The following is a 27,486-nucleotide window of genomic DNA, read 5'->3' on the forward strand; positions in this document are numbered from 1 at the left end:
CTTAATGAGCAGGCCATTTTTTGCTATTTTTTACTGTTCTACTTTAACTGGTAACTGCATGGTCATGCAACGATGTACTCAATTTACATTTACCGGTATATAATTTTTTTCACACAACTAGAACTTTCTTTTGATGGTATTTGATCACCACTGGGCTTTTCATTTTTTTTATTGCATAAATGAAAAAAGACCAAAAATATTGAAAAAACAAAACAGTATTTTTTACTTTCTGCTATAAAACACATTCAATAAAAAAAAAATGTCTTCATAAATTTAGGACTAAATGTATTCTGCTACATGTCTTTGGTAAAAAAAAAAAAAAACAGTAAGTGTATATTAATTGGTCTGCATGAAAGTTTAATAGCATCTACAAACAATGGGGTATATACATTGGAATTTTTTTTTTTATACTGGTAATGGCTGTGTTCAGCAACTTAAAGAGGAAGTAAACCCTGATGAGTTTACTTCCTCTTTCATTCCCTGCAAAGGCAAAGCATAATGGACTACTATGCATCGCATAGTAGCCCATTATGTGTCACTTACCTGACACAGGAGCCAGCGAAGTCGCCGCTGCCCCCTGTAGTCCGCCGCATCCATCTTGTTGGTGGGGTCTCGCAGCTCCGCCGCTGTCATTTGGCGAAGCCGCGATGACGTCACTCCCGCGCATGTGCACGGGAGCTGACAATCGTCGCTGAGAATGCCGCGCTCAGTGCGCCTGCGCACCGCTGTCTACGGCGCATGCGCCATAGACAGCGGTGTCCATTTTCGGGCAAATATCTCCTAAACCATATAGGTTTAGGAGATATTGCTTGGACCTACAGGTAAGCCTTAATCTAGGCTTACCTGTAGGTCAAAGTGGTTTGTAAGGGTTTACAACCACTTTAAAGTGAGACTCTGATAATGCAGCGGCCAATCTGACACTAAGTGACACTTTGTGGGAAATGACTTAAGGCATCTGACATCTCCACTGACACTAATACAGTGATCAGTGCTTATATACACTGTCAGTGTACTAATGACACTGGCTGGGAAGGGGTTGACATCTAAGGGCAATCAAGGGGTTAAGTGTGTGCATAATGATGTGTAATGTGTGCTGCTTTTTACTACGGATTGATTATTATTTATTTTTTTTTTTTATTTGTTTCCCCTGCAGCTATATTTCCCTCTGTTTTAAAGCCCTGTGTTTTAAGTTACAACACAGGGCTCTGCGCTGTAATTCGCCAATCAGCAGGTCCTGGCCATGCATCATTGGTGGGGATCTGCTGACAAACTCCCACTGTGTCAAATCACAGGGGAGTAGGCGGGGAGAACCCAGTAACCAGGAAACAGGCAGGAACGTATGGATACGGCATGCGGTTCAACATTTGGGCGTTTCCTCATATCGGTTTCATATCTTTGTATAGTAACAAAATAAATACAATAAACTCAATTTATAAAGCTAAAACGCTAGTATAAGGACACTTATACAATAAGTATATAAAAAAAATAACAAGTTTAAAAATGTGACAGGTTTTTCAGTTCAATGAGATTACCGTCACATGGCTCAAATAAAGATACCCAAAGTGGAACTAAACCCATTGATTTAACATAATTGATAATAGCAAGGCACGCAATGAATGATAACTGTCAGGGTAGGTTCACACTAGGACGACTTGTCAGGTGACTTAGCCGCCTGACAAGTAGTGTCCCATTCTGTACAATGGAACCGTTCTAATCGGAGCGACACAAGTCGCTCCGACTTAAAAAAAGGTTCCTGTACGACTTTGGAGGCAACTTGAGGCGACTTGCATTGACTTCTATACAGAAGTGGTTTTGCAAGTCGCCGCAGCAGTCGCGTCCAGGTTGCCTAAGGCAGTCGCGCTGTAAGTCGTGCTGCCTCAGTGTGAACCGGACCTTACAGCTGCTGCTGCTCTCAACCGAAATGTCAAGCCATCAAATGGCTGGTGTCATAGCTGATCAGACCTCAGCATCATGCAGATCAAACCGAGGCTACGATGGCAGAGCTCTTGGCTTTAAAGATTAGGGGGATTTCGTTCCACTTTAACCCTGTAGTAAATAATAATTTGATAATTGAGCCTATTTAGGGTTCTATGACATTTAACTAGGGTTTTAGTTACCATTTGAGCCAATGGGCTCCTGCTGCTGTCTCAGCCAATGATGGAGAATCCTGGGACAGCCGGGGCTATTGCAAACATGTAAACATTGCTAGATCAAAAGGAGCTCAGGTAAAGATGGGGGCGGGGGGCGGCTCTGCACACAGAAGGTTTTTTTACCTTAATGCATAGAATGCTTGAAGGTAAGAAAAATAAAAAATTCAGCCTTTAGAACCAAGTCCAATATAACTTGAGTTGCATACACATGGCTGAAAATAGAGTGCTTTGGGTTGGTGTTAAAAAGAGAATTTTGGCCAAATTTTTATTTTTTGGCCATATATCTAAGGAATGCTTACTTTTACTCTCCTGTGACTCAAAGTCCTCTAATAGCAGGCTATTGCTTGCTATCAGCTGACAAGGAAGCTGCTCCAGAAGGATCCCAACAATATTTCCAGGATCCACCTGGCTGCCTGATTGACAGCTGGCTCCACCTCTCTGCACATGGCTGAGTGCCAACTGCGCCCAAACCTTCCCCTGCCCAGCACTGCAGTGAGCACTGGAAGAGCACAATGGAAAGCAGTGGCTGACAGTCACTACTCTCTGCTCACAGCTGGCCAAGAAGTGATCAATCAGCGGCCATGTGATCGCTCGGTTGTTGTTCTTACAGCCAACATGGGACAGCTGCAGTATCACATCAATGCTGCAAAATGAAAGTAAGTATGTTTGTTTTTTGTTTTTCAAACTCAATACTTTAAAGTCCACCCTAAGGCCTCATGCACACGAGACGCAGTTAAACGCGCGTTCAGATGCAGTTGGACAGTTTTTTCAACTGCCCCTGAACTCATTCAATGTTATCCTATGTGTCCATGCACACAGTCTCGTTTTTTTCCGTTTTTATGCAGTTGCGTTTAATCTCGTTTTTCCAGAAGCAAAAAAATGCGTTCAGAAGCAAAAATTTCCACCTTTCAGACGCAAAACGCGGTAAAACGCCGCTACCGCGTTTAGCCGCGTTTGCGTTTATATGCGTTTTTAAAGGTGACCTTTTTTTTTACATTAAAAATCTCAAAAATGATTGCAAATGATGAAAAACCATTAGAAAAATATTTTAAACAATTGCAATTGCAAGTGGACAATCCACAACTTGTGGCAAGTGACATGGCAGGTGGCAAGTGACGTGGCAAGTGGACAATCCACAACTTGTGGCAAGTGACATGGCAGGTGGCAAGTGATGTGGCAAGTGGACAGTCCACAACTTGTGGCAAGTGACGTGGCAGGTGAAGTGGCAAGTGACGTGGAAAGTGGACAATTCACAACTTGTGGCAGGTGACGCGGCAAGTGACCTGGCAGGTGACGCGGCAAGTGACCTGGCAGGTGACGCGGCAAGTGACCTGGCAGGTGACGCGGCAAGTGACCTGGCAGGTGACGCGGCAAGTGACCTGGCAGGTGACGCGGCAAGTGACCTGGCAGGTAACATGGCAAGTGGAAAATCAACAACTTGTGGCAGGTGACTGGCATGTGACGTGGCAAGTGGACAATCCATAACTTGTGGCAGGTGACGTGGCAAGTGACGTGGCAAGTGGACAATCCACTTGTGGCAGGGGATGTGGCAAGTGACGTGGCGAGTGGACAATCCACAACTTGTGTCAGGTGACGTGGCAAGTGGACAATCCACAACTTGTGGCAGGTGATGTGGCAAGTGATGTGGCAAGTGGACAATCCACTTGTGGCAGGTGACGTGGCAGGGGACGTGGCAAGGGACGTGGCAAGTGGACAATCCACAACTTGTGGCAGGTGACGTGGCAGGTGACGTGGCAGGTGACGTGGCAAGTGGACAATCCACTTGTGGCAGGTGACGTGGCAAGTGGACAATCCACAACTTGTGGCAGGTGATGTGGCTGGTGACGTGGCAAGTGGACAATCCACAACTTGTGGCAGGTGGCATGGCAGGTGACGTGGAAAGTGGACAATCCACATCTTGTGGCAAGTGACGTGGCAGGTGATGTGGCAAGTGACGTGGCAAGTGACGTGGCAAGTAGACAATCCACAACTTGTGGCAGGTGATGTGGCAAGTGACGTGGCAGGTGATGTGGCAAGTCACGTGGTAAGTGGACAATCCACAACTTGTGGCAGGTGATGTAGCTGGTGACGTGGCAAGTGGACAATCCACAGCTTGTGGCAGGTGATGTGGCAAGTGGACAATCCACTTGTGGCAGGTGACGTGGCAGGGGACGTGGCAAGGGACGTGGCAAGTGGACAATCCACAACTTGTGGCAGGTGATGTGGCTGGTGATGTGGCAAATGGACAATCCACATCTTGTGGCAGGTGACGTGGCAGGTGACGTGGAAAGTGGTGTGGCAAGTGGACAATCCACAACTTGTGGCAGGTGGCATGGCAGGTGACGTGGAAAGTGGACAATCCACATCTTGTGGCAAGTGATGTGGCAGGTTATGTGGCAAGTGACGTGGCAAGTAGACAATCCACAACTTGTGGCAGGTGATGTGGCAAGTGACGTGGCAAGTGGACAATCCACAACTTGTGGCAGGTGATGTGGCTGGTGACGTGGCAAGTGGACATTCCACAGCTTGTGGAATGTGGACAATCCACATCTCGTGGCAAGTGACGTGGCAGGTGATGTGGCAAGTGACGTGGCAAGTGAACAATCCACAACTTGTGGCAGGTGATGTGGCAAGTGATGTGGCAGGTGATGTGACAAGTGGACAATCCACATCTTGTGGCAAGTGACGTGGCAGCTGACGTGGCAAGTGGACAATCCAAAACTTGTGGCAGGTGACGTGGCAAGTGACGTGGCAGGTGACGTGGCAAGTGGACAATCCACAGCTTGTGGCAAGTGACATGGCAGGTGGCAAGTGATGTGGCAAGTGGACAATCCACAACTTGTGACAGGTGACATGGCAAGTGATGTGGCAGGTGATGTGGCAAGTCACGTGGCAAGTGGAAATCCACAACTTGTGGCAGGTGATGTGGCTGGTGACGTGGCAAGTGGACAATCCACAACTTGTGGCAGGTGGCATGGCAGGTGACATGGAAAGTGGACAATCCACATCTTGTGGCAAGTGACGTGGCAGGTGATGTGGCAAGTGACGTGGCAAGTGGACAATCCACAACTTGTGGCAGGTGATGTGGCAAGTGACGTGGCAGGTGATGTGGACAATCCCCAACTTGTGGCAGGTGACGTGGCAAGTGACGTGGCAAGTGGACAATCCACAACTTGTGGCAGGTGACGTGGCAAGTGGACAATCCACAACTTGTGGCAGGTGACGTGGCAGGTGATGTGGCAAGTGACGTGGCAAGTAGACAATCCACAACTTGTGGCAAGTGACGTGGCAGGTGATGTGGCAAGTGACGTGGCAAGTGGACAATCCACAACTTGTGGCAGGTGATGTGGCTGGTGACGTGGCAAGTGGACAATCCACAGCTTGTGGCAGGTGGCATGGCAGATGACGTGGAAAGTGGACAATCCACACCTCGTGGCAAGTGACGTGGCAGGTGGACAATCCACAACTTGTGGCAGGTGACGTGGCAGGTGACGTGGCAAGTGGACAATCCACAACTTGTGGCAGGTGACGTGGCAAGTGACGTGGCAAGTGGACAATCCACAACTTGTGGCAGGTGACGTGGCAAGTGGACAATCCACAACTTGTGGCAGGTGATGTGGCAAGTGACGTGGCAAGTAGACAATCCACAACTTGTGGCAGGTGATGTGGCAAGTGACGTGGCAGGTGATGTGGCAAGTGACGTGGCAAGTGGACAATCCACAACTTGTGGCAGGTGATGTGGCTGGTGACGTGGCAAGTGGACAATCCACAGCTTGTGGCAGGTGGCATGGCAGATGACGTGGAAAGTGGACAATCCACATTTCGTGGCAAGTGACGTGGCAGGTGATGTGGCAAGTGACGTGGCAAGTGGACAATCCACAACTTGTGGCAGGTGACGTGGCAGGTGATGTGGCAAGTGGACAATCCCCAACTTGTGGCAGGTGATGTGGCAAGTGGACAATCCACAACTTGTGGCAGATGACGTGGCAAGTGATGTGGCAAGTGACGTGGCAAGTGGACAATCCACAACTTGTGGCAGGTGCCGTGGCAAGTGACACGCTAAATACAAGTACACTGCAGCTCTCACAGCTGCTGCTACTCACTCTGGTCTCACAAAATTGCTGAAATTGTTAATAATACTGTTTTTTGAGCTGGGGAGGGTCTATGATGTTAGCTTAACTAAACGCTTCTAGACGCAAACGCGGTAAAACGCCGCTAAATTGCGGTAAAAATCGCGGCAAAACGCGCGTTTCTAAACGCCGGTTTCAACATGTGTCCAGCAGCGTTTGCATCTGCGTGTCGTGTGCATGAAGCCTAACACTAATATCCCTGCATCTACAGACATCCACAACCTAACACTAACCTATATAGCCCTGTAAAGAAGAAATCAGTATACATACCTTTTTTTTTTTTTTTTTTTTTTTTTAAGCTGATCCAGTCTAGTCTCCAGCGGCGGACGCTCTGTAGAGGACACAGCCAACAACGGCTGTGAAATGATTGAGAAGATGACTTACTATGGGGCTTCCGTTGTCGGCTGCCTCCTCTGCACTCGCCTCCACAGTGAAGCTGCAGCTGACAGCTCATCTTGGGATCGGGTCAGATTGGCTTTAAAAAAAGATATGTATACTGATTTCTTCTTTACAGGGCTAGATAGGTTAGTGTTAGATTGTGGATGTCTATAGATGTAGAGATTTTAGTGTTGAGGTGGACTTTTTCTTTAATGCTTTGGGTATAAAAACTTCTTTAATTTTAGAAAATACAAATTTTATGTATTTTTGTTTATCATTCATGACCTGCCTGTCATCTGTGTTCTGTTATACTCTATATACTGCTGGGCTGTTTATGTGACTGACTGTATCATTGCAGGTCAAGGACTCGGATGCAAATGTAGAGAACAAGAAAACTGATCATAAACAAGATGCCAGTGATTCTCCCTCAAAAGCTAAAAAGAAGATTCGAATAAGGCAGTCTAGACTTATGCCACTGGATGAAGTAGGTTGCATATATGTTATATATAACATGTAATGTAATGTAATGAAGTATGTAACAAGACCTTGTATGCAGTTATAGCTTTTCTTATGGTATGAAGTGAGACTAATTGGAAAAGTAAAGTGTAGAGAATGCTAAGCTGCAGCAATTTTTTTTTTTTTTTTTTATGCTTCTATGCCAGGAATGACAACCCCAAAAGTGTTGTAGGCATCCTTGCTGGTATTGTTTCTGAACCTATTTTAAGGTCAGAATTCGATGGGAAATATGAAAGCGAAAAACAGAATGGATACTATTCAACTAAGATGAAAAAGAATGGGTACTGGTCATTCAAACTGAAATGAGAATAGAGGTCGACCGATATATCGGCCGATATTTGGCATTTTTTAATTAATCGGCATCGGCCGATTGTGCTGATAAAAAAGCCGATTACATGTTCAGCGCGACTTGCAAAAGACTTCTGTAATAGAAGTCAATGTAAGTTTCCTGAAGACATCAGTGAAGGACTTTCCTCCTCTCTGGGCAGTCTGCCAAGAAAAGATCAAAGTGATACAATGTTTCTTCTTCAATGGGCTGAACTCCCTGTGTAGAAGTTCTCAGTTTAACCATTTAAAGACTAAATCTTTTCTGACACTTGTTGCTTACAAGTAAAAATCCAGTATTTTCTGCTAGAAAATCACTCAGAAGCCCCAAAAATTATATATATTTTTTAGCAGAGACCCTAGGGAATAAAATAGCGGTTGTTGCAATATTTTATGTGACGCGGTATTTGCGCAGAGGTCTTTCAAACGCAAGTTAGCCCTTTTTTTTTTTTTTTTTCGTCCAAAAGTTTTGAGTACCATATATACTCGAGTATAGGCCGACCCGAGTATAAGCCGAGGCCCCCAATTTACCCCCAAAAAACTGGGAAACTTATTGACTCGTGTATAAGCCGAGGGTGAGACATCCCTGTGTCCCGTCCGTCCCTGTGTCCGTCCCTGTGTCCCGTCCGTCGCTGTGTCCCGTCCGTCGCTGTGTCCCTGTGTCCCGTCCGTCGCTGTGCTGTGCTGTCCGTCCATCCCTGCCTACCTGTGCCAATCTGCAGCCTCTGTGTGCCACGCTCTCCTCCTGGCAGACGGCGGCCATTCCTCTGTTCAAAAGCCGCGCCTCCCTCTCTGTGTTAGGCGGAACACTCAATTTCCCAGCAGTCAGTGTTCCGCCTATCACGGACATCCTCTCATCCTCGTCCATAGTATGAGAATGAGCGGATGTCCGTGATAGGCGGAACACTGACTGCTGGGAAATTGAGTGTTCCGCCTATCACAGAGAGGGAGGCGCGGCTTTTGAATAGTAGAATGGCCGCCGTCTGTCTGCTCGACACGCTGATCGGGTAGGCAGACGGCGATGACTCGAGTATAAGCCGAGGGGGGCACTTTCAGCCTCAAAAAAGAGGCTGAAAATCTCGGCTTATACTCGAGTATATACGGTACCTGTTTTTCTGTATTTTTAATAAATATTTTTTTTTTTTTTTTTTATCTAAATTATACATACAAGTGAACTGATTGGAGGTTTGTTTTGTTTAATAAATGTGTAAAAAAAATACTGCATCACTTATTAAGGCTGCTTTCACACTGGATCGGGCAGGCGTTGACGGTAAAACGCTGCTAGTTTTAGCAGCGATTTACCGTCATTTTAGCCCCACTATTCGGCTGCTAGCAGGGCAGTGAAGCACTGCTGCAAAATCGCATTGCATGTGCTTCAGCAGTGGTGACCATTAATTTCAATGGGCAGGAGTGGTGGAGGAGCGGTTTACACCGCTCCAAAGATGCTGCTTGCAGGATTTTTTTTTTTTTTTTTACGTCCTGCCAGTGCATCTCCTCATTGTAAAAGCACTCGGGCTTTCACACAGACTGCAGGGGAGCCGTTTTGAAGGCAATTTACAGGCGCTATTTTTAGCCCAAAATCACCTGAAAAACGCCCCAGTGTGAAAGGTGTCCAACTTAGATTTTATGAGATGAAGGGGAAAAAAAAAAAAGGAAAAATAAAATAAAAAATCGGCCTAACATATCGGCCCAAAAAAAGCGGCATCATATATCGGCCATCGGCCGCCACGATTTCTAAATATCGGCATCGGCCAGAGAAAAACCCATATCGGTCGACCTCTAAATGAGAATGTGTACTAGTCAACCAAGTCAAACACACAATGGGTACTAATCGACCAAGGCAAAAAGAGAAAGTGTACTAGGCAGTCAAGATGAGTCCCTCGGCAGTTGTCTCTGCTTTTTCCCGCAAGTACTTCTCAGGTTCATGCGAGCTCCCTCGCATGGTGAGAAGCACCTGCGGGCACGCTCCCGTGATACAGCCGGCGGCTATAGCCGCTCGATGTATCACACGGCCCCGTCACGCCGCATCATTGGATGTGATTGACGGCACCGCAAGCCAATGGCTGCGCTGCTTTCAATCCATCAACTCCAGCCAATCAGCGGCCAGACTGAGCGGCAAAGAGGGTGTCGGGGGCGAGCGTGGGACTTTCAAGAGGTCAGGTAAGTAAAACGGGGGACGCCGGCACTGTCAGATGTTTTTTCACCTTAATGCATATTTACCTTTATGATCCCTTTAACCGAAGAAGCATCTCAGGTCATATACCCAAGCCTCTGACACTGCAGTGGAGCCCCAACTTGCAGGCAGGAGTCCCCATCTGGAGATGGGAGTGGGGAGAGGAGCTTATTGATCAACACAGAGTTGTGTGACCACCAAAAATAACTACAAATATCCCATAGATTGGTTTGCGCAAGTTATAGCGCCTGCAATCAATATACGCTTATTGGGATTTTTTTAACCAAAAATATGTAGCAGAATACATATGGGCCTAAATACCACCAAAAAAAAGCTCTATTTGTGGGAAAAAATAACACAAATTTTATTCGGGTACAGTGTCACACGACCGCGCAATTGTCAGTTAAAGTAACTCAGTGCCGTATCGCAAAAAATGGCCTGGTTATGAAGAGGGCTAAATCTTCCAGAGGTCAAGTGGTTTAAAAAAGGCCATAAATGGATGTCTTAAATGCTTTTTGTCCAGTTTAATATGGATCAATAAATGAAATGGATATTTCACAGAATTTACTGGGCCCTGGGCTCCCTAAGCTTGAGAACCACTAAGCTAGAGCATCAGTCAAAATCCAAAATGTCCATGGAAAACACACTGTAAATGAGAGAAGGCCCCTCACTGGGCTAGGAAGGGGTCCACAATAATTAGTATTTTCTGTTATGTTGAGATTTAATAAATGTTTTTTTTTATATGTTCTAATTTAGGTAAATCTGAAATATTGCATATGAATATTTACTGTATATAACTTCTAGAAAACAGATGGCAAGCCTTGTATGGACTTTTTTTTTTTTTTTTTTTTTATACATCTGTTGTGCTGAAAATAGTTAAATGAATTGGAGAAGGGACACAACCTTACACCACACCCCTAACATAGACTGGGAATATCTGCAGAAGCTGCCAAAAAGCATATAAGCAGTGTGGAGCTCTGTGCCAAAAACGATTACCTCTTAGCGTAATGAGCCCTGCATGTTTTCAAAGTCGGCCACTAATAAATATCTGATGATAAAATTTCCTACATGTGGTTACAAATATTACAGATTTTCTATACATAAAGTAGATACAAATATAAAAGCTTAAAGATGAATCTCGTGTATGAATATTTTATATATCATACCTGGCCAATTCCCCTGGAAGCCAGGAAATCACTGAAGTAGACACCGCTACTCCTGTGATCTCCACTTTCTTCCAGGTCCTGTGCGGAGTGGCTGTCTTTCTGCATTCTGAACACAGTAGGTCAGCTGCTCAGCATGGGAGCTGTTCAAAGAAACCTTTGCATTTTCAAAGTGTTCTTTGATTGGACAAGGTAAAGAGACAGGGGTGCCGATGTCACAATCTCTACCTATTCCAATCAGAGAATGCTTTGCATTCATTCAGAAAAGGCAAAGCATTCCCGGAATGGCACCCATGCTGAGTGGTTGACCTCCTGTGTTTAAAATGCAGTAGGCTAGCTGCTCAGCACAGAATTTCGAAGCAAGCAGAGATCACAGGAGTAGCAGTATTTACTACAGTATTTTCCATGGGCAGGTATGGTATATACATAGTGCGGCAGAGGTGAGCTTGTGCCACTGTTTAAAATGGTGGTTTATGCCAGATTTTGTAAGAAGCAAGCACACTAATGGCACAGGTGTGTGCTGGCTTCATATGAGAGCCAGAGTTAGAGCTCCGTGAAGGGAGCACTAAGGTGCACGTTGCACCATACTATCCAGGTCAGGACAGACAAAGGCCCGAGCTTGTGAGGATGTAGCAGTTGGGAGCTGCAGGAGAAACAGTCAAGCTGACAAGGGTACATTGTTTTGTTCACGAACACTGGGACTGTGCATTTGATAGTTTGGAGGACCAAGACATGAGGCCTGAGCAGTGAACCTGCACAGAAAGCCATGAGGGTGAATTCTATGTTTTGTTGCATTGATGCTGATAACCCCCTTTGTGGAAAACGATTGGGGTGTGAACTTTGCTTTGTTTTAAATAAAAGTGCGCATAAAAAGCTCTAAAACGTATTTATGGCATGGAGTATACTCACTGTTTGGCGTTACCAATGAGCTACACATTTCCCAACTTGTCACAATAGTTACATTGCTCCAAGCTCGACCATTGTAAGTACAGGCTAGTTTACACTTGCTTCAAAACGTGGTTTCGTACACGCTTTGTTAAAGCTCCCTGAACGCCAGTCAAAATTGCTAAAATGGTTAGCTTACCGTCCTGTTTACACAGGCTTTTGCTTGGTGCTTCGATGGGACTTTGGTGAGGCTTTGTGGAGCTTCGATGAGGCTTTGGTGAGACTTTGTGGGGCTTCAATGAGGTTTCAATGGGGCTTTAGTGGGGCTTCCATGAGGCTTTGGTGGGGTTTCAAGCGAGCTTTGCCATATAGTTTTATGGAGGCTTTGAAGAAGCTTTGACGCACCACTGACGCTACATGGGGTATAATTTTTGAAGCAAAGCAAAAGCAAGATGTAAACAGGATTGTAAGCTAACTATTTTATTTAGTGTCAGGCTTTGACTAGCGTTCAGAGAGCTTTAACAAACTGTGTCCGAAGCCATTTTTTGAAGCAAGTGTAAACTAGCTGTTAATGTGTGTTGAAGCTGAAGCAAATGTAAATGAGCCCTACAATGTAAAGAATTCTTCTTTTAAGCTTTTATATTTGTATCTATGTATAGACAATCTGTAATATGTGTAACTGTGTAAAAATATTTATTGCCAAAAAATTTGAATTACAGTTGACAAAAAAAAATAAAGTTTACACTAAACCTGAACGCAACGTAAATGCACTGGTTAAATATGTATATGGGAGTTGTTCTACATACAAAAGGATTAGTATTTCTGTTCATGCAGTACTGAGATTTACACATCTCTGCTACAAAGTCATCCCTATCTGGCAGGACAGGAGACCTGAGTATCAACAAGACCATAAAATAAAGGGAACTATTAACTGTGAAAAAACTACAGGGCTAAACGTGATATGCCAAGGAGGAGGGCAGACCTCACTAAATGGATCCGGACCGAGTCACTTTCCCATCTGGACCCATGGCCATTTAGGAGCCAGTTCTGTCTCCCAACTTTCGCCATTGTCATTATCACAGCAGTGCGAGAGGCAGGACAGATGGACAACCGCTTGGTAGCACTGGATGGAGGGCAGGAGCTGCCTGGGAAAACTTTCCAGATTAAGCAGCAGGTGACCAATCACCAGCTTTTTTAATATCCAAAGGCAACTCTGGCAGCTCCTGCTCCCGCCCCCAATCCAGTGCTACTGTGCTGCTGTCCATCTGCCCTGCCTCCCGTGCTGTGTACCAGTGTATGGTAGCAGAGTGAAGGGGGCAGAGGACCTGGCTCTGAAAGATAGGGGAGCAGGCAATGTTTGATGTACATATACAGATAGCTCTACTGTGTGGGGTGATGTAAAGGGGCAGAGAACACTGCAAGGAGAGTAATGATGTGAAAAGGGAAGAATGCACAGAGGACACTGCTTTGGGGGGTTGTTGATGTGAAGGGGGTCCAGGACACTTCTGTGAATGGGGCAAAGGTTACTGCTGTGAAGTGGAGGACTGTTATTTAAAGAAGGGTGATTGTATGCAATGGAAGTCCACAACTGCTCCAAATGTTCAATTGTTGTATCGTATGATTAATAAGGTTGTACCCACTTTTAAACTAATCTACAAGGGTAGGGCTTGTCCCAAAAAATGTACTAAGATGCATAGATGATTCCTTCTGCAAGGTTACTCCGCTATCACAGCAATAATTGGCCTCTGTCTCCCCTTTAGGGACTTCAGGGGGTTGCCTATGGTGGATACAGAACCCTTTAAAACAGGGGGTGGGAGGTGAGGTTGGAATGGAGTTGCTTGACTGAGAGTATGTGTGTTTACGCGTGAATGTAGTACGAACGAAGTACAAATTGCTTGTATATCCAATGCCTATTGTATTATGACCTACAGTATTTGGGCCCTACGTGGCTCATGTACAGAAACCTGAGTTTTCCTCTGTTGAGGAACTGGGTAATATAACAATGTTAAAATTCTAGCTTGCCATGTTGGGCTAGTGAATCTACTTTGGTTAAGTAATGTATCTACAAATGTTCCTGTATATTTGTACCTGTAAACAATGTCTTATGAAAATCAATAAAATAGATATGTTAAATAAAAAAAAAAAGGGTGATTGTAATTTGCAGGGTGGGCTGAGGGTACTGATGTAAAAACACAATTGTGATATAAGAGGAGGGGGCTGTGATGCGAAGGATCTGATTCATTGGACATACATGCAATTTGGACCTCTGCTCAAAGAAAATTTCACTGATCGGACCTGCGTGAATTTTAATTCAATAGCCCTTTGATTAGGGCAATCGTCAATAAACAAACTGTTTCAGAAAATAGTGAAACTTAAACTCAAGAAATATCAAAGCATCAGTAGTAAGACAAGACCATGAACAAGGTAAAGAAATACAAACCAGACAAAGAGGTGAAGACCTCAAAGGGTTGCAGGACAGGAATGGAGGTTCGGACAAGTCCAACAAGGTAATACAAGGACAGACAAGACACAAACTGAAGTCGGCGTAGAGCTTTGTATTCCAAACATAAACTAGTATTGTATTGCAACACTTCCCTGCAGCACAGAAGATGAATAAATACCCATGAGGTTTTCAAAGGATCAGATAAAGAGAGGACTGACTGCAAACAGACGCTCCGCAAATGGATAAAGAGATCAACCACAGTTCTCAAAGTGTGTTGAATAGGAATGTGGCCTACAAGAAGTATGAATTCACTTGTTGACTGAACATTAAGGCATCATGCACACTGGACTTTTTTACAGCTGCTGTTTTTGGCTTCAGGCATTTTTTTTTCCCCTGCAGCCAGTAAACTCCCCACCATTCTATTTGTCCATACACACATAGGCTGTTATCCGAGTTTATTGGCAGGGGCCTTTTCTTAGGCTGGAAAACCCCCCCCCAGAACTACTGCATTCGAAGTGGATTTTTTCAGCTGTAAAAACGCTTGAATGCTGAAAAACGCTGTAAAACGCAGCTATCTGGCATTTATCTGCGTTTTTGACACTCCAGCATTTTGGGAAAGTGGGAGTTAAAAATAGCAATGAGGTATTTTCTTGCTTAAAATCCAAACGTGGCAAAACGCAAATTAAAAAGACAAAATGCAAAAAAAAAACTGTTTTCATAACATCCAGTGTGCATGAGGCCTAAATATGAACTCTAGGCGTTCAATCATTTATTCCACAAAGAGTCTAAATCCACTTTTTGTGCACCAAGTGCATTTGCAGACCCAGTTTTTACCTTATAAAAGTACTGGGGACATCACCACTGTGCTGTACATGGCCTGTGCAAAGAGCAGAGCTGTCGGAGGGGCGCAGCAGGCTCCACCCACTATAGGCTGCCTGCTAAAACCTGCAGAAGGGGACAGAGACAAGACCAGTTACCCTACATAAGTAGAAAGAGCAACAGTGACCAGTCTTTATTAGAGGAAGCTCCTGCACAGATTCAAATGTTCACACCTAACGCACAGATCTGGAAGAAGTATACAAAGCACAACAAGATTCAAGCAAAGATACACGTGCAGCTTATATTTAGACAAAATGTGCTTTTTCTCAGAGTTCAGTTTTAAATCCATGCTCTTTCCAAGTTGCTCTTCTTTTTTTCTTTTTTTTTTTACTTATGACTTCATGCCCATAATCCTTGTGACATCTGCTGATATACTATATGTTAGCCCTTGTACACACGGTCGGAGATTCCGACAACCAAATCCGTCGGAGTAATTCCGACGGATTAATTCCAGAAGAGGTCCGGAAGTGATGTTGCATACACACGGTCGGACAAAGTTGTCAGAAAATCCGATTGTACATAACATGATGACGTTTTTCCGTTACGACGGGACTACGTTAAGGCTAGAAGCCAATAGCTTTGGTCTAGGAATTTGATCTGAGCATGCGTGGCACTTTGTCCGTCGGAGTAGACTACACATGATCAGAGTATGTCCGATTGGAGCATTTTTTCGGAAAATGTTACTGGCAAGTTGGAAAAGTTGGTCCGTCAGATATTCCGACAGAAACAGTCTGATGGAGACCACACACAGCCGGAATATCCAACAAAACGGTCCGATAGGACACATTCCATCAGAATCTCAGACCGTGTGTACAAGGGCTCATACTTCCAATTATGGAGTATTTTTTCTTCTGATTGCCTTTCTGAAAATTCAGTATACAATGTTATTACTATATAGATTTAATATCAGACAGCCCAGATTGTATAGGAGAAGTGTTTAAAGTACTTTTGTTACAGCACCGGCTACATCAATCGTGCCCTAATGGTTAGCAAGGAGGATAATCAGACGCATAATAATTAATTGAGCAACAGCTTTCGTCAACTTAATAAGGTTCCGCTCTGTTAGGCTTTATTTGTGTGAATAATTGGATAATGCTTCATGGTTTATTTATCTTGCAATCCCACTGGTGCATTCAGATATTTCATGCAATCGCTAAAAATAACTGCTATTTATATTCTTTTATGCACTGAGATTTATGTGCTGTTGTGAGTTATTCATTATAATGGTGCAGCTCATACTTCCACCTAGGATCCTATGCCTGGCTGCATTGCAAGCTGCAGATAATATATACCATATTCTTCTCTTTGCAGGAAGGCGGCCAGCCGTCCAGTAATGGTGTTGAAGCATTTGCATTAAAGGCCAAAGTTGTTTATCCAATAAATCAAAAGTTTAGGGTAAGATGTCTACTAGTAATGATCACAGATGATGCTGAAGTGGGTGATAGTGAACAGAAAGTGGCTGAAAGACTACCTCCCTGTATTTCTTGCTTTTTTGGAAAATTCTCTGAACAGAGAACTATACCCAATATACCTAAATACACCACTAACTGGGAAAAAAACTAAACTTGTCAATATCCAGAAAGACTGGGACATAAGCTTTTTCCTTACTGACAAACTACATATCCTGCAAGATACAAAAACGTAACTTTAAAGCCCCACTCCCGGGCACCAGAAAAAAAAAAAGACTCTTGCAGTGGGGCCTACCTGCACCACCCGGGTCCTTCACATGACCAGTCCCCCAAAGTCTCCTCTCTAAGGTTCCCCAACCAGCATTTGCACTGGGATGTTATCATATGCAGTGCAGGACAAATAGTCGACGAGAGCCCAACCACCCCCAGGACATTGGAGAGCAGAAGAGAAAGTTGGAACCTTGCCAGAGCAAGGGGTATTCCTTTATCCTAAGACTGGGCAAGCATTTATCCCTTGTAGTCTGGGGGGCCACTGCAAGATTTATTTATTTATTTATCTTAACCCTGGAGTTCAGCTTTAAACCAGGTATTGCCTCACACTCACCAAATTACAATCCATGTACCTTTTAGACTCTTATATGTTGTCAGAAATCAGAAGATACTTTTCTACCATCAATGGAAGCGTCAAGCCATCAAAGTATTATAGGACAGGGTCTTCACAATCTACACTTTGTATAATGGTAACATCCCAAATTCTTCAAAGTTGCTCTACCAATCTTTAAACATGAGCTCAATGTGTTTATCAAAAAAGACCTGGGATTATTACTATTTGCAGTTAAATAATGAATTCCAAGATATTTGAAATTTCCATACACAATACATTATCCCCTGCAGAATGGGCATAACTTATTAATGCCATGATGCGAATGGAGAACCTGTTTACATAAGACTCAACAGAAGGCTTTCCAAAAATTTGTCCCATCTGAATTTTATATATGAGAGAGAGTGAGAGAGAGAGAGAGAGAGAGAGAGAGAGAGATTCTCAAAAATGTAAAGATCTTGAAACTCAACCCTTTACATATAAACAAGGCCTACTTCCCAAAATGTGTCTTGATATACTGTTCTTCAGAGCTCAACTCTTCCAACCTAGATGACACCATGGAGGAAAATATACACCACGTTAACCCGCCAGCTTTCCCTCTCCCTGCAACTTTATTGTCCACTTTATTTATTTTTTCTCTCTTCTTTCTCCATTCTTGTCTGTCTTTCTTATCCCATTATTGTCTCACCCTAACTTAATTTTCCTAAATGAAAAAAAAAATGTAAAATGGGACACAAAACAATACTTACAATTCAACCAAGAGGGCAAGAACATTTTTGGAAAGAAGTCAGCAATGGTAGCACTTATTAATATGAACATGGCATGGGTGGGTATACAGAGCACCACATCCCTGAATAACAACCTAGAACAAAAATAGAGTGCAACAAATGGGACTTAAACAATGCTCTACATCTTAGGAATGGAAACAAACAAACATACATTTATGATAAAACCAAAGAAAATCACATATTTATTCTATACAAAAGATTAAACATGGATTACACTATCCATAACAAATGATAAAATATACCAGACACTAATAGCCTTCAACACAGTCTAGATAATAATATTAATAATGCAAAAGCATCTAAAGGATAGTAAGATATAGTAGACAATCGCAAGTACGAACTGGGTAGCTATGTAATATCTACGCGTTTCACTTAAACGCTTCATCAGGAGATCATATATTGTGCTGGTAATAGAAAACAAGCATTAGAATACAAAAATTAGCACAGCATAAGGCATGTGATATTTCATACCTTATATTTTATTGTCCGTTATGGATATCATAATCCATTTTTAATCATTTTGAATGGAAAAATAACTGATTTTTTTTTTTATCCGGACTGTATGTTTGTGTTCATTCCTGAGTTATAGAGCACAGTTAAAGTCCCATTTTTCTTGCACTATATTTTTGTTCATGGTAGCACTCCTCTCCATCTTAACTTTAGCATAAGAACAGATATTAATTTCAGATTAGGTAAAATAACGCATCGCATCTTCAACATTACCTAGTACAATGTGTAAACACTTTTTTTTTAACTGTAGAAGGCTTGGAAAAATCCTCTATTATTTTCCATCTGTCTGTGATTCCAGCCTCTTGCTGATGGAGCATCAAACCCATCATTGCATGAAAATTCGAAGCGTGCCCAGTTACCTAACCAGATGTTTGAAGACTCAGCGGGGAGCAGTACAGAATCTCTGAGTCAGGGGGAGAAGGAGGATGGAAGTTCATCCACCACAATACATTCCACTACCAGTCTGGATAGATTCTACGAGAGAACCTTTCCCCGAGTCAACGCTTTTCCTGAAGTTCTTATTTGTAACAGGTAAGGGTACTGCTAGAAAATTTAGTCCTATGTACAAAATATGCACTTGAAACATATGTTTGATATTAACCATGTTCCGTATGGAGGTCAAGTCAGTATGGGCTAAAGAGACCCTGTGACAACCTAAAAAAAAATGCAGGTAAAAGCACAGAAAAATAAAGTATTTGTAATGCTTACTTGCAGTGTTTTTTCCTTTTCCTAAATTACTTTTATTCAATTGCAGTCTGCCTTTGAACTAGAAAATTTGACTACTCAAAGACCAACTCCCTTACCTCCTCACACGTCATAGCCCATTCCTCATCTGGGAGTGTCCAAATACTGTCTATGCTGACCCAGACTCTCCATTCTGCCTGTCTCACGTTCTTTTGTGTAGAAGCTAGGGGAGGAGTAAAGGAGAATACTGTAGAGCAGGGGTATCAAATTCAGTTTCATTGCAGGCCGCATCAGTATTATAGCTGCTCCCATAGGGCTGGTTGTATCTGTAAGAATAGATGTCCAGAGCACGCTACCCTCCCCACTTACATCCGAAATCAAGAGTCCCCCACACTCCCTTACATAACAGTGCAACCCCCTTGTGCTGCTGCCAGGAATAAACTTGGGGCAGCGCTGGAAGCAGAAAGTGCAGGGTCTGGAGTAGGACCAGAGTAGGGCTGGAATCGGCTACTGAATGCTGAGACCAGGTGAGGGGGTGCTGTGATTGCACAGGATTTGTAGGAGGAGTTCTGCTCTCCTTTCGGCTGCTGACTGCTGAGACAAGGTGGGAGCAAAGATGAGGGGTGATCCGTAGCTGTGCACCAACCCCGGCTTTGTCTACTGCTTTTGCTTGCTGGCTGCCTGCAGCTCGTTTCCCGGATTCTCTTCTGTTTCCTGCCATCTTTACTCTGAACACAAAAGTGGTCTCCGCATTGTCAGCTGGATTTACCTGGGGACCGCAACCAGGTTCCAGTTTTCTGCAAGTCCATTCCCACCATCAGGGGCCCTGGTAAAGTAACAGGTAGGCTTAAACTCCGCGGCATGGGGCACCCCCAGTTGGCTTTCTACAAGGGCTCACTACCATAGAAACCTCACTCAGAGTTTATCTATGTCTGCACAAGGAAGGCTTTTACAGATAAAAAGCATGCATAAATTACATAAATGGAAATATAATCTTAATCTCTTGTGAACATTTTTGTTGAAATGGTTTGAAATGGTCTCTTTTTCCACTACTGGGGGACACGGGAAGACTTGACCCACTGGGTTAAACTGTTGCCTACGGGAGGATTGGACACTGGCAAACAATACTGTTCCTGAGATCCCTCCTACTACCAGTATGCCTTCGTTTTTTGTTTTGTTTTGCTAGTGTCCTCGGAGGATACACATCTTTTCTAAGTTCTGCTGATTCAAAGACCTAAAGTATAACTATAGGCAAAACTTTTTTTTTTCATTTTTGGATAGTATAAGTGAGGGTTATAACCCCTGTAGGGTTTATTTTTGCCATCACTGTCCCATTGGGGAAATTTACCTTCACTTCCTGTCCCATAGCCAAACAGGAAGTGAGAGGAAATCTCTGCAAATTTAAGGAATCTCCTGGGGACCCCCAGGTTATCAGAACTAGTGTCCTCATTGGATTATTTCCCCTCTAATACTTTTCTGGGGACAACCCAGAATTTGGGATTTTCTTTTACTTTAACTTTTGATGATAATGGTAAACAGATCTCCAACGGGCGCACGGGCAGCAATAAAAACTGACAGATGTTCTAATCCATCTCCCTTCTATCCAAAACGAAAAAAAAAAAAGTGTGCCTTTAGTTATACCTTAAGCTATTTTTTTTTCTACCAACCTACTTTTTGAAATTGATCTCTCTGTAGCTGCAGGTGGAATCTTGCTCTGCCCTGTGAAGCTGTCCTCAGACTGGACTGTTGGTCTTACTGCAACGGGATCCTTTCTGAAGCAGGTATTCAAACCTGGAAGTGACCCTCGGGCACTAGGCTATGTTTAAAATAGAATTACGGGATAAAACTTGCTATTCTTAAAAATGTGCCCTCCCCATCTAACACCTATTCTGACTAAACTGTGTGAGAAAGATCTGTATACTTGCTTACTGTAAGGCCACTCCGCTCTGGTCACGTGATTGCCTCTGTGTTAGCCAGAGGTGGCTGCAGGGGAGAGGAAAGAGAGCTTGACAATGGCTGGCAATGCCTGGGAGCAGTGATAGGCTTACGATGGCCCATTCATTGTCAGTGATCCCTCCTCTCCCCTGAAGCCGCTGGGAGCCAGGTTACGTGACCGGCTTGAAAATATAGTAGGCAAGTATAGAGATCTTTCTGACACATGATAGTCAGCATATGTGCTAGGAAAGGGGACGGAGAGTTTTTATAATTCAGGCTTATCCTGGCATTCTACTTTAAGACCCCTTTCACACTGGGGCCACTCGTGCATTAGCAATAAAGCGCCGCTCATTTTAGCGCTGTTTAAGCAGCGCTTTTCAGCCAATAGGGGGATGCTTTTAACCCCAAGGACGGGTTAAAAACACCGTGTTGCAGTACTTCCGAATCACTTTTCAGGCAATTCGGAAACCCTTCCCATTCATTGCAATGAGCAGGGGCATTTTGGGAGTGCTGCATACAGCGCTCCCAAACCTCCCCAAAGATGCCTGCGGGACTTTTTTTAATGTCCTGCAAGCACATTGCCCAGTGTGCAAGCACTTGGGCTTTCACATTCGGCGGCATGGGAGGCAGTTTACAGGCGCCATTTCTAAAACGCCTGAAAACTGCCTCAGTGTGAAAGCTCTAAGCCCACGTACACACGGTAGGAGATTTTGCCAACCAAATCCGTCGGATTTTGCCCGTCGGATTTAGTCCGACGGATTGTGTCCGAAACTGTTGCATACACATGGTCGGGCCAAGTTGTCGAAAAATCCGATCTTTCAGAACGTGATGACGTAATTTCGTTACGATGGGACTACATTCAGGCTAGTAGCCAATAGCTTTGATGTAGGAATTTGATCTGAGCATGCGTGGCACTTGGTCCGATGAAAATGCTCTACACATGATCGGATTAGGTCCGTCCGGCCCAGTTGGTCGGGAAATATTTCCAACATGTTGGAAAATTGGGTCGGACAGAGATTCGGACGGAATCAGTCTGATGCATACCACACACAGTCGGATTATCTGACGACACGGTCCGATAAGACTCATTCCGACAGATTCTCCGACCGTGTGTACAGGGCTAAGAGTTTTCCAGGTTGGCCCTAGTTAAAATTATAGTCTCCTCACCTACTGTGAAATGACGTCTGTGAGATCCTTTTATTTATGGTGTCATCATTTTCTTGCTGGCCAGTCCCTGATTGGGGATCTTCAGCCATGTTAATTGGCCAGGTCAGGACGACACAACTCCTGTGCATGCACTTAGCCATTAATTTATCCAAAAGAAGCAAGAAACCTATAAAGCAAGACTTGCAAGTCTTCCTTCTCAGAAGTATCCCTTTCACTTCACTATGCCCTTGATTTCCATGTCAAAACCCCTAAGCTTGGCTATTTCACTGCCCACAAGACTTGGGTCATCAAACTCCACTGTCAAACATTCCTTGGCACGAAGGTGCACTCCAACTTTCCAGCATTTGACACTTGAAAGCCTTACATATCCGATCCTGGGGTGCAAGAAGAGGTATCCCAGGGTTTAAAGCTTATGGCGCCCTATTTCCAGTCTCTGCTGCAGAACAATCCAAACATTTCAGGGGTTTTACTCCAGCTTGTTAACTGTTCCCATATCTGAAGGGGACATTCTCCCCATTTTGTACCTCAGTGGGCTTAAACCCTGATGGGTACAGTGTAGCATGACCGTGAAATTGTCATTCAAAGTGTGACAGCACTGAAAGCTGAAAATTGGTCTGGGCAGGAAGGGGGTAAAAGTGCCCAGTAGGCAAGTGGTTAAAGCAGAGTTTGAATTGTTTGAATTTTACTTCCCATGATCTGTTGTTTACGGTGATATCTCACATGTGTGGGACGATTGCTGTTTGCGCGTGTGCGGGACCAAAGCATGCATTTGCCTTTGTACGCAAGCACAGGACAGGGGCACTTTTTTTTTTTTTACACTGTCACTTTAAAAAAAAAAAAAAAAGTTTTAACTATTATTGCTGTCACAAGGAATGTAAACATCCCTTGTGACAGCAATAGATAGGCTTTATGGAGAGCTCTGGGGTCTATAAGACTCCAATTCCCTACTCTACACTTAAAAGCATTTGTTCACACCAAGATCAGTGAGATCAATTTGTTTTGATTTTTATAAATTATGTTGTTTACAGTTGAGTAACCCGGAAGTGATGTGATGCCATTCAGAGCGCATGCACCAGTGACGTCATAGGCTGCATGTGCAGTAAATATCTCCTAAACTGTGAACGCTTAGGAGATATTTACCTTACCTATAGGTAAGCCTTTGTTATAGGCTTACCTCAACCACTGGGCCGTGGCCTCTCTCCAGCAGGGCTGCGAGTGTGGCAGGCAAGCGGACAGGTGGGCGGCATGACACAGGTAGCGGATGGGCGACATGATACAGACAACAGGTGGGCGGACGAGGGAGCAGAGAGATGACATCATCCCTCGCCACCCTCATCTCTTACTGCCCGCCCCCACTCACTCACTGGAAAGCTGGAGAGAGAAGCCTCCTTCTGTGCTGCCGCCTGCCATCAAATGCTTTGATATTTAAAAAGTGACAAGCTGCATCTGGTATTTTTTGGTGGCAGGCAACAGTGGGATGCTTTAGCTGGTGGCAGGATAGTGATCATCTACAGCTGGTGACGGGCGATGTGGTAAGTGACAATCTGCAGCTGGTGGCAGGTGACGTGGCAGGTGACAATCCGCATCTGGTGGCAGGTGACAATCTGCATCTGGTGGCAGGTGACAATCTGCATCTGGTGGCAGGTGATGTGGCAAGTTGCACATAAAGGCAGGTAACATGACATGACCTGCAACTGGTGGCAGGTAACATGGCAATTAACAAGCTGCATCTCAAGGAAGGTGACGAGATAAGTGACAAGCTGTATCTGGTGATAGGCAATTGTAGCAAGTGACACACTCAGGGCTCTCACTAATTCTGCATTATAGTGAGTTGAACTATTACAATGTAATAATAGAAACAATGCACTTCAATCATCCTGACACCATATTACCTATGGTGACGTGATGATTGAAGCGCCAATACCAACCATTGCCCCGACAAATTGCCCGCAAAAAAAATGGATCAACCCACCCCCCCGGGGGTTGGGGACTGCTGGCCTAGAGCATTATTTGCTCTTGGGGGGTGTTTTTGAAAAATTTTCTAGTAGGTTTCATTCTATTTATTTTAAGCTGATCAATATTTTCAGCCAGTCGGTCATGATTTACAGATTTCTTCATTTACATTATTTCATATGTACTTTATATCTAAAAATAAATAAATCAGGGGTGTCCAAACTTTTTTCAAAGAGGGCCAGATTTGATGAAGTGAACATGCACGGGGCCGACCATTTTGCCTGACATTCTTTGAACCATTAAAAATCGGTCTAAGTGTGTTCGTTCGAACACTAATACACGGCCCGACAAGAATTCTCTTGCCTTTGTGGCTGTGTGTGTTGAAGAGATGAGCTCGGGCGTGTTATTTGGATATACCGTATTTATTGGCGAATAAGAGGGAAGTTTCAAGAAAAAAAATGTAAAATTTTAAATAAAAAACTCTGAAGCAAAATAAGGGTCAGTGCCCATCTGCACTCCCACCATTGCCAGGAATGCAGCCACCATTGGCCAGGAATGCACCCACCATTGGCCAGGAATGCAGCCACCATTGGCCAGGAATGCAGCCACCATTGGCCAGGAATGCAGCCACCATTGGCCAGGATTTCAGCCACCATTAGCCAGGATTTCAGCCACCATTAGCCAGGATTTCAGCCACCATTAGCCAGGATTTCAGCCACCATTAGCCAGGATTTCAGCCACCATTAGCCAGGATTTCAGCCACCATTAGCCAGGATTTCAGCCACCATTAGCCAGGAATGCAGCCACCATTAGCCAGGAATGCAGCCACCATTAGCCAGGAATGCAGCCACCATTAGACAGGATTTCACTCACTATTGCCAGGAATGCAGCCACCATTGCCAGGATTTCACTCACTATTGCCAGGAATGCAGCCACCATTGCCAGGATTTCACTCACTATTGCCAGGAATGCAGCCACCATTAGCCAGGATTTCACTCACTATTGCCAGGAATGCAGCCACCATTAGCCAGGATTTCACTCACTATTGCCAGGAATGCAGCCACCATTGCCAGGATTTCACTCACTATTAGCCAGGAATGCAGCCACCATTGCCAGGATTTCACTCACTATTGCCAGGAATGCAGCCACCATTGCCAGGATTTCACTCACTATTAGCCAGGAATGCAGCCACCATTGCCAGGATTTCACTCACTATTGCCAGGAATGCAGCCACCATTGCCAGGATTTCACTAACTATTAGCCAGGAATGCAGCCACCATTGCCAGGATTTCACTTACTATTGCCAGGAATGCACCCACCATTGCCAGGATTTCACATACTATTGCTAGGAATGCAGCCACCATTGCCAGGATTTCACTCACTATTGCCAGGAATGCAGCCACCATTAGCCAGGATTTCACTCACTATTGCCAGGAATGCAGCCACCATTGCCAGGATTTCACTCACTATTAGCCAGGAATGCAGCCACCATTGCCAGGATTTCACTTACTATTGCCAGGAATGCAGCTACCATTGCCAGGATTTCACATACTATTGCCAGGAACGCAGCCACCATTGCCAGGATTTCACATACTATTGCCAGAAATGCAGCCACCATTTCCAGGATTTCACATACTATTGCCAGGAATGCAGCCACCATTGCCAGGATTTCACATACTATTGCCAGGAATGCAGCCACCATTAGCCAGGATTTCACATACTATTGCCAGAAATGCAGCCACCATTAGCCAGGATTGCACTCACTATTGCCAGGAATGCAGCCACCATTGCCAGGATTTCACATACTATTGCCAGGAATGCACCCACCATTGCCAGGATTTCACATACTATTGCCAGGAATGCAGCCACCATTGCCAGGATTTCACTCACTATTGCCAGGAATGCAGCCACCATTGCCAGGATTTCACATACTATTGCCAGGATTTCACATACTATTGCCAGGAATGCAGCCACCATTGCCAGGATTTCACTCACTATTGCCATGAATGCAGCCACCATTGCCAGGATTTCACATACTATTGCCAGAAATGCAGCCACCATTGCCAGGATTTCACTCACTATTGCCAGGAATGCAGCCACCATTGCCAGGATTTCACTCACTATTGCCAAGAATGCAGCCACCATTGCCAGGATTTCACATACTATTGCCAAGAATGCAGCCACCATTGCCAGGATTTCACTTACTATTGCCAGGAATGCACCCACCATTGCCAGGATTTCACATACTATTGCCAGGAATGCAGCCACCATTGCCAGGATTTCACTCACTATTGCCAGGAATGCAGCCACCATTGCCAGGATTTCACATACTATTGCCAGGATTTCACATACTATTGCCAGGAATGCAGCCACCATTGCCAGGATTTCACTCACTATTGCCATGAATGCAGCCACCATTGCCAGGATTTCACATACTATTGCCAGAAATGCAGCCACCATTGCCAGGATTTCACTCACTATTGCCAGGAATGCAGCCACCATTGCCAGGATTTCACTCACTATTGCCATGAATGCAGCCACCATTGCCAGGATTTCACATACTATTGCCAGAAATGCAGCCACCATTGCCAGGATTTCACTCACTATTGCCAGGAATGTAGCCACCATTGCCAGGATTTCACATACTATTGCCAGGAATGCAGCCACCATTAGCCAGGATTTCACATACTATTGCCAGGAATGCACCCACCATTGCCAGGATTTCACTTACTATTGCCAGGATTTCACATACTATTGCCAGGAATGCAGCCACCATTGCCAGGATTTCACTCACTATTGCCATGAATGCAGCCACCATTGCCAGGATTTCACTTACTATTGCCAGGATTTCACATACTATTGCCAGGAATGCAGCCACCATTGCCAGGATTTCACTCACTATTAGCCAGGAATGCAGCCACCATTGCCAGGATTTCACTCACTATTGCCAGGAATGCAGCCACCATTGCCAGGATTTCACTCACTATTAGCCAGGAATGCAGCCACCATTGCCAGGATTTCACTCACTATTGCCAGGAATGCAGCCACCATTGCCAGGATTTCACTAACTATTAGCCAGGAATGCAGCCACCATTGCCAGGATTTCACTTACTATTGCCAGGAATGCACCCACCATTGCCAGGATTTCACATACTATTGCTAGGAATGCAGCCACCATTGCCAGGATTTCACTCACTATTGCCAGGAATGCAGCCACCATTAGCCAGGATTTCACTCACTATTGCCAGGAATGCAGCCACCATTGCCAGGATTTCACTCACTATTAGCCAGGAATGCAGCCACCATTGCCAGGATTTCACTTACTATTGCCAGGAATGCAGCTACCATTGCCAGGATTTCACATACTATTGCCAGGAATGCAGCCACCATTGCCAGGA

The 27,486-nt window shown here is 44.4% G+C and overlaps 1 protein-coding gene across 1 annotated transcript in view; it reads left to right on the plus strand.

Moving 5' to 3' along the window:
* EVC (EvC ciliary complex subunit 1) overlaps nucleotides 1-27,486 on the plus strand; it is a 161,923-nt gene that overhangs the window by 24,009 nt on the left and 110,428 nt on the right. Inside the window, exons 2-4 of the mRNA XM_077477800.1 lie at nucleotides 7,017-7,142; nucleotides 16,353-16,436; nucleotides 18,648-18,880. Of these exons, the coding sequence (XP_077333926.1) occupies nucleotides 7,017-7,142; nucleotides 16,353-16,436; nucleotides 18,648-18,880 (443 nt within the window). The remainder of the gene's footprint in view (nucleotides 1-7,016; nucleotides 7,143-16,352; nucleotides 16,437-18,647; nucleotides 18,881-27,486) is intronic.

This window comes from Lithobates pipiens, unplaced genomic scaffold (assembly GCF_037356315.1).
Source record: "Lithobates pipiens isolate NorthernLeopardFrog02 unplaced genomic scaffold, aLitPip1_a1.2 Scaffold_13, whole genome shotgun sequence".
In the NCBI taxonomy this organism is placed as follows: Eukaryota; Metazoa; Chordata; class Amphibia; order Anura; family Ranidae; genus Lithobates; species Lithobates pipiens.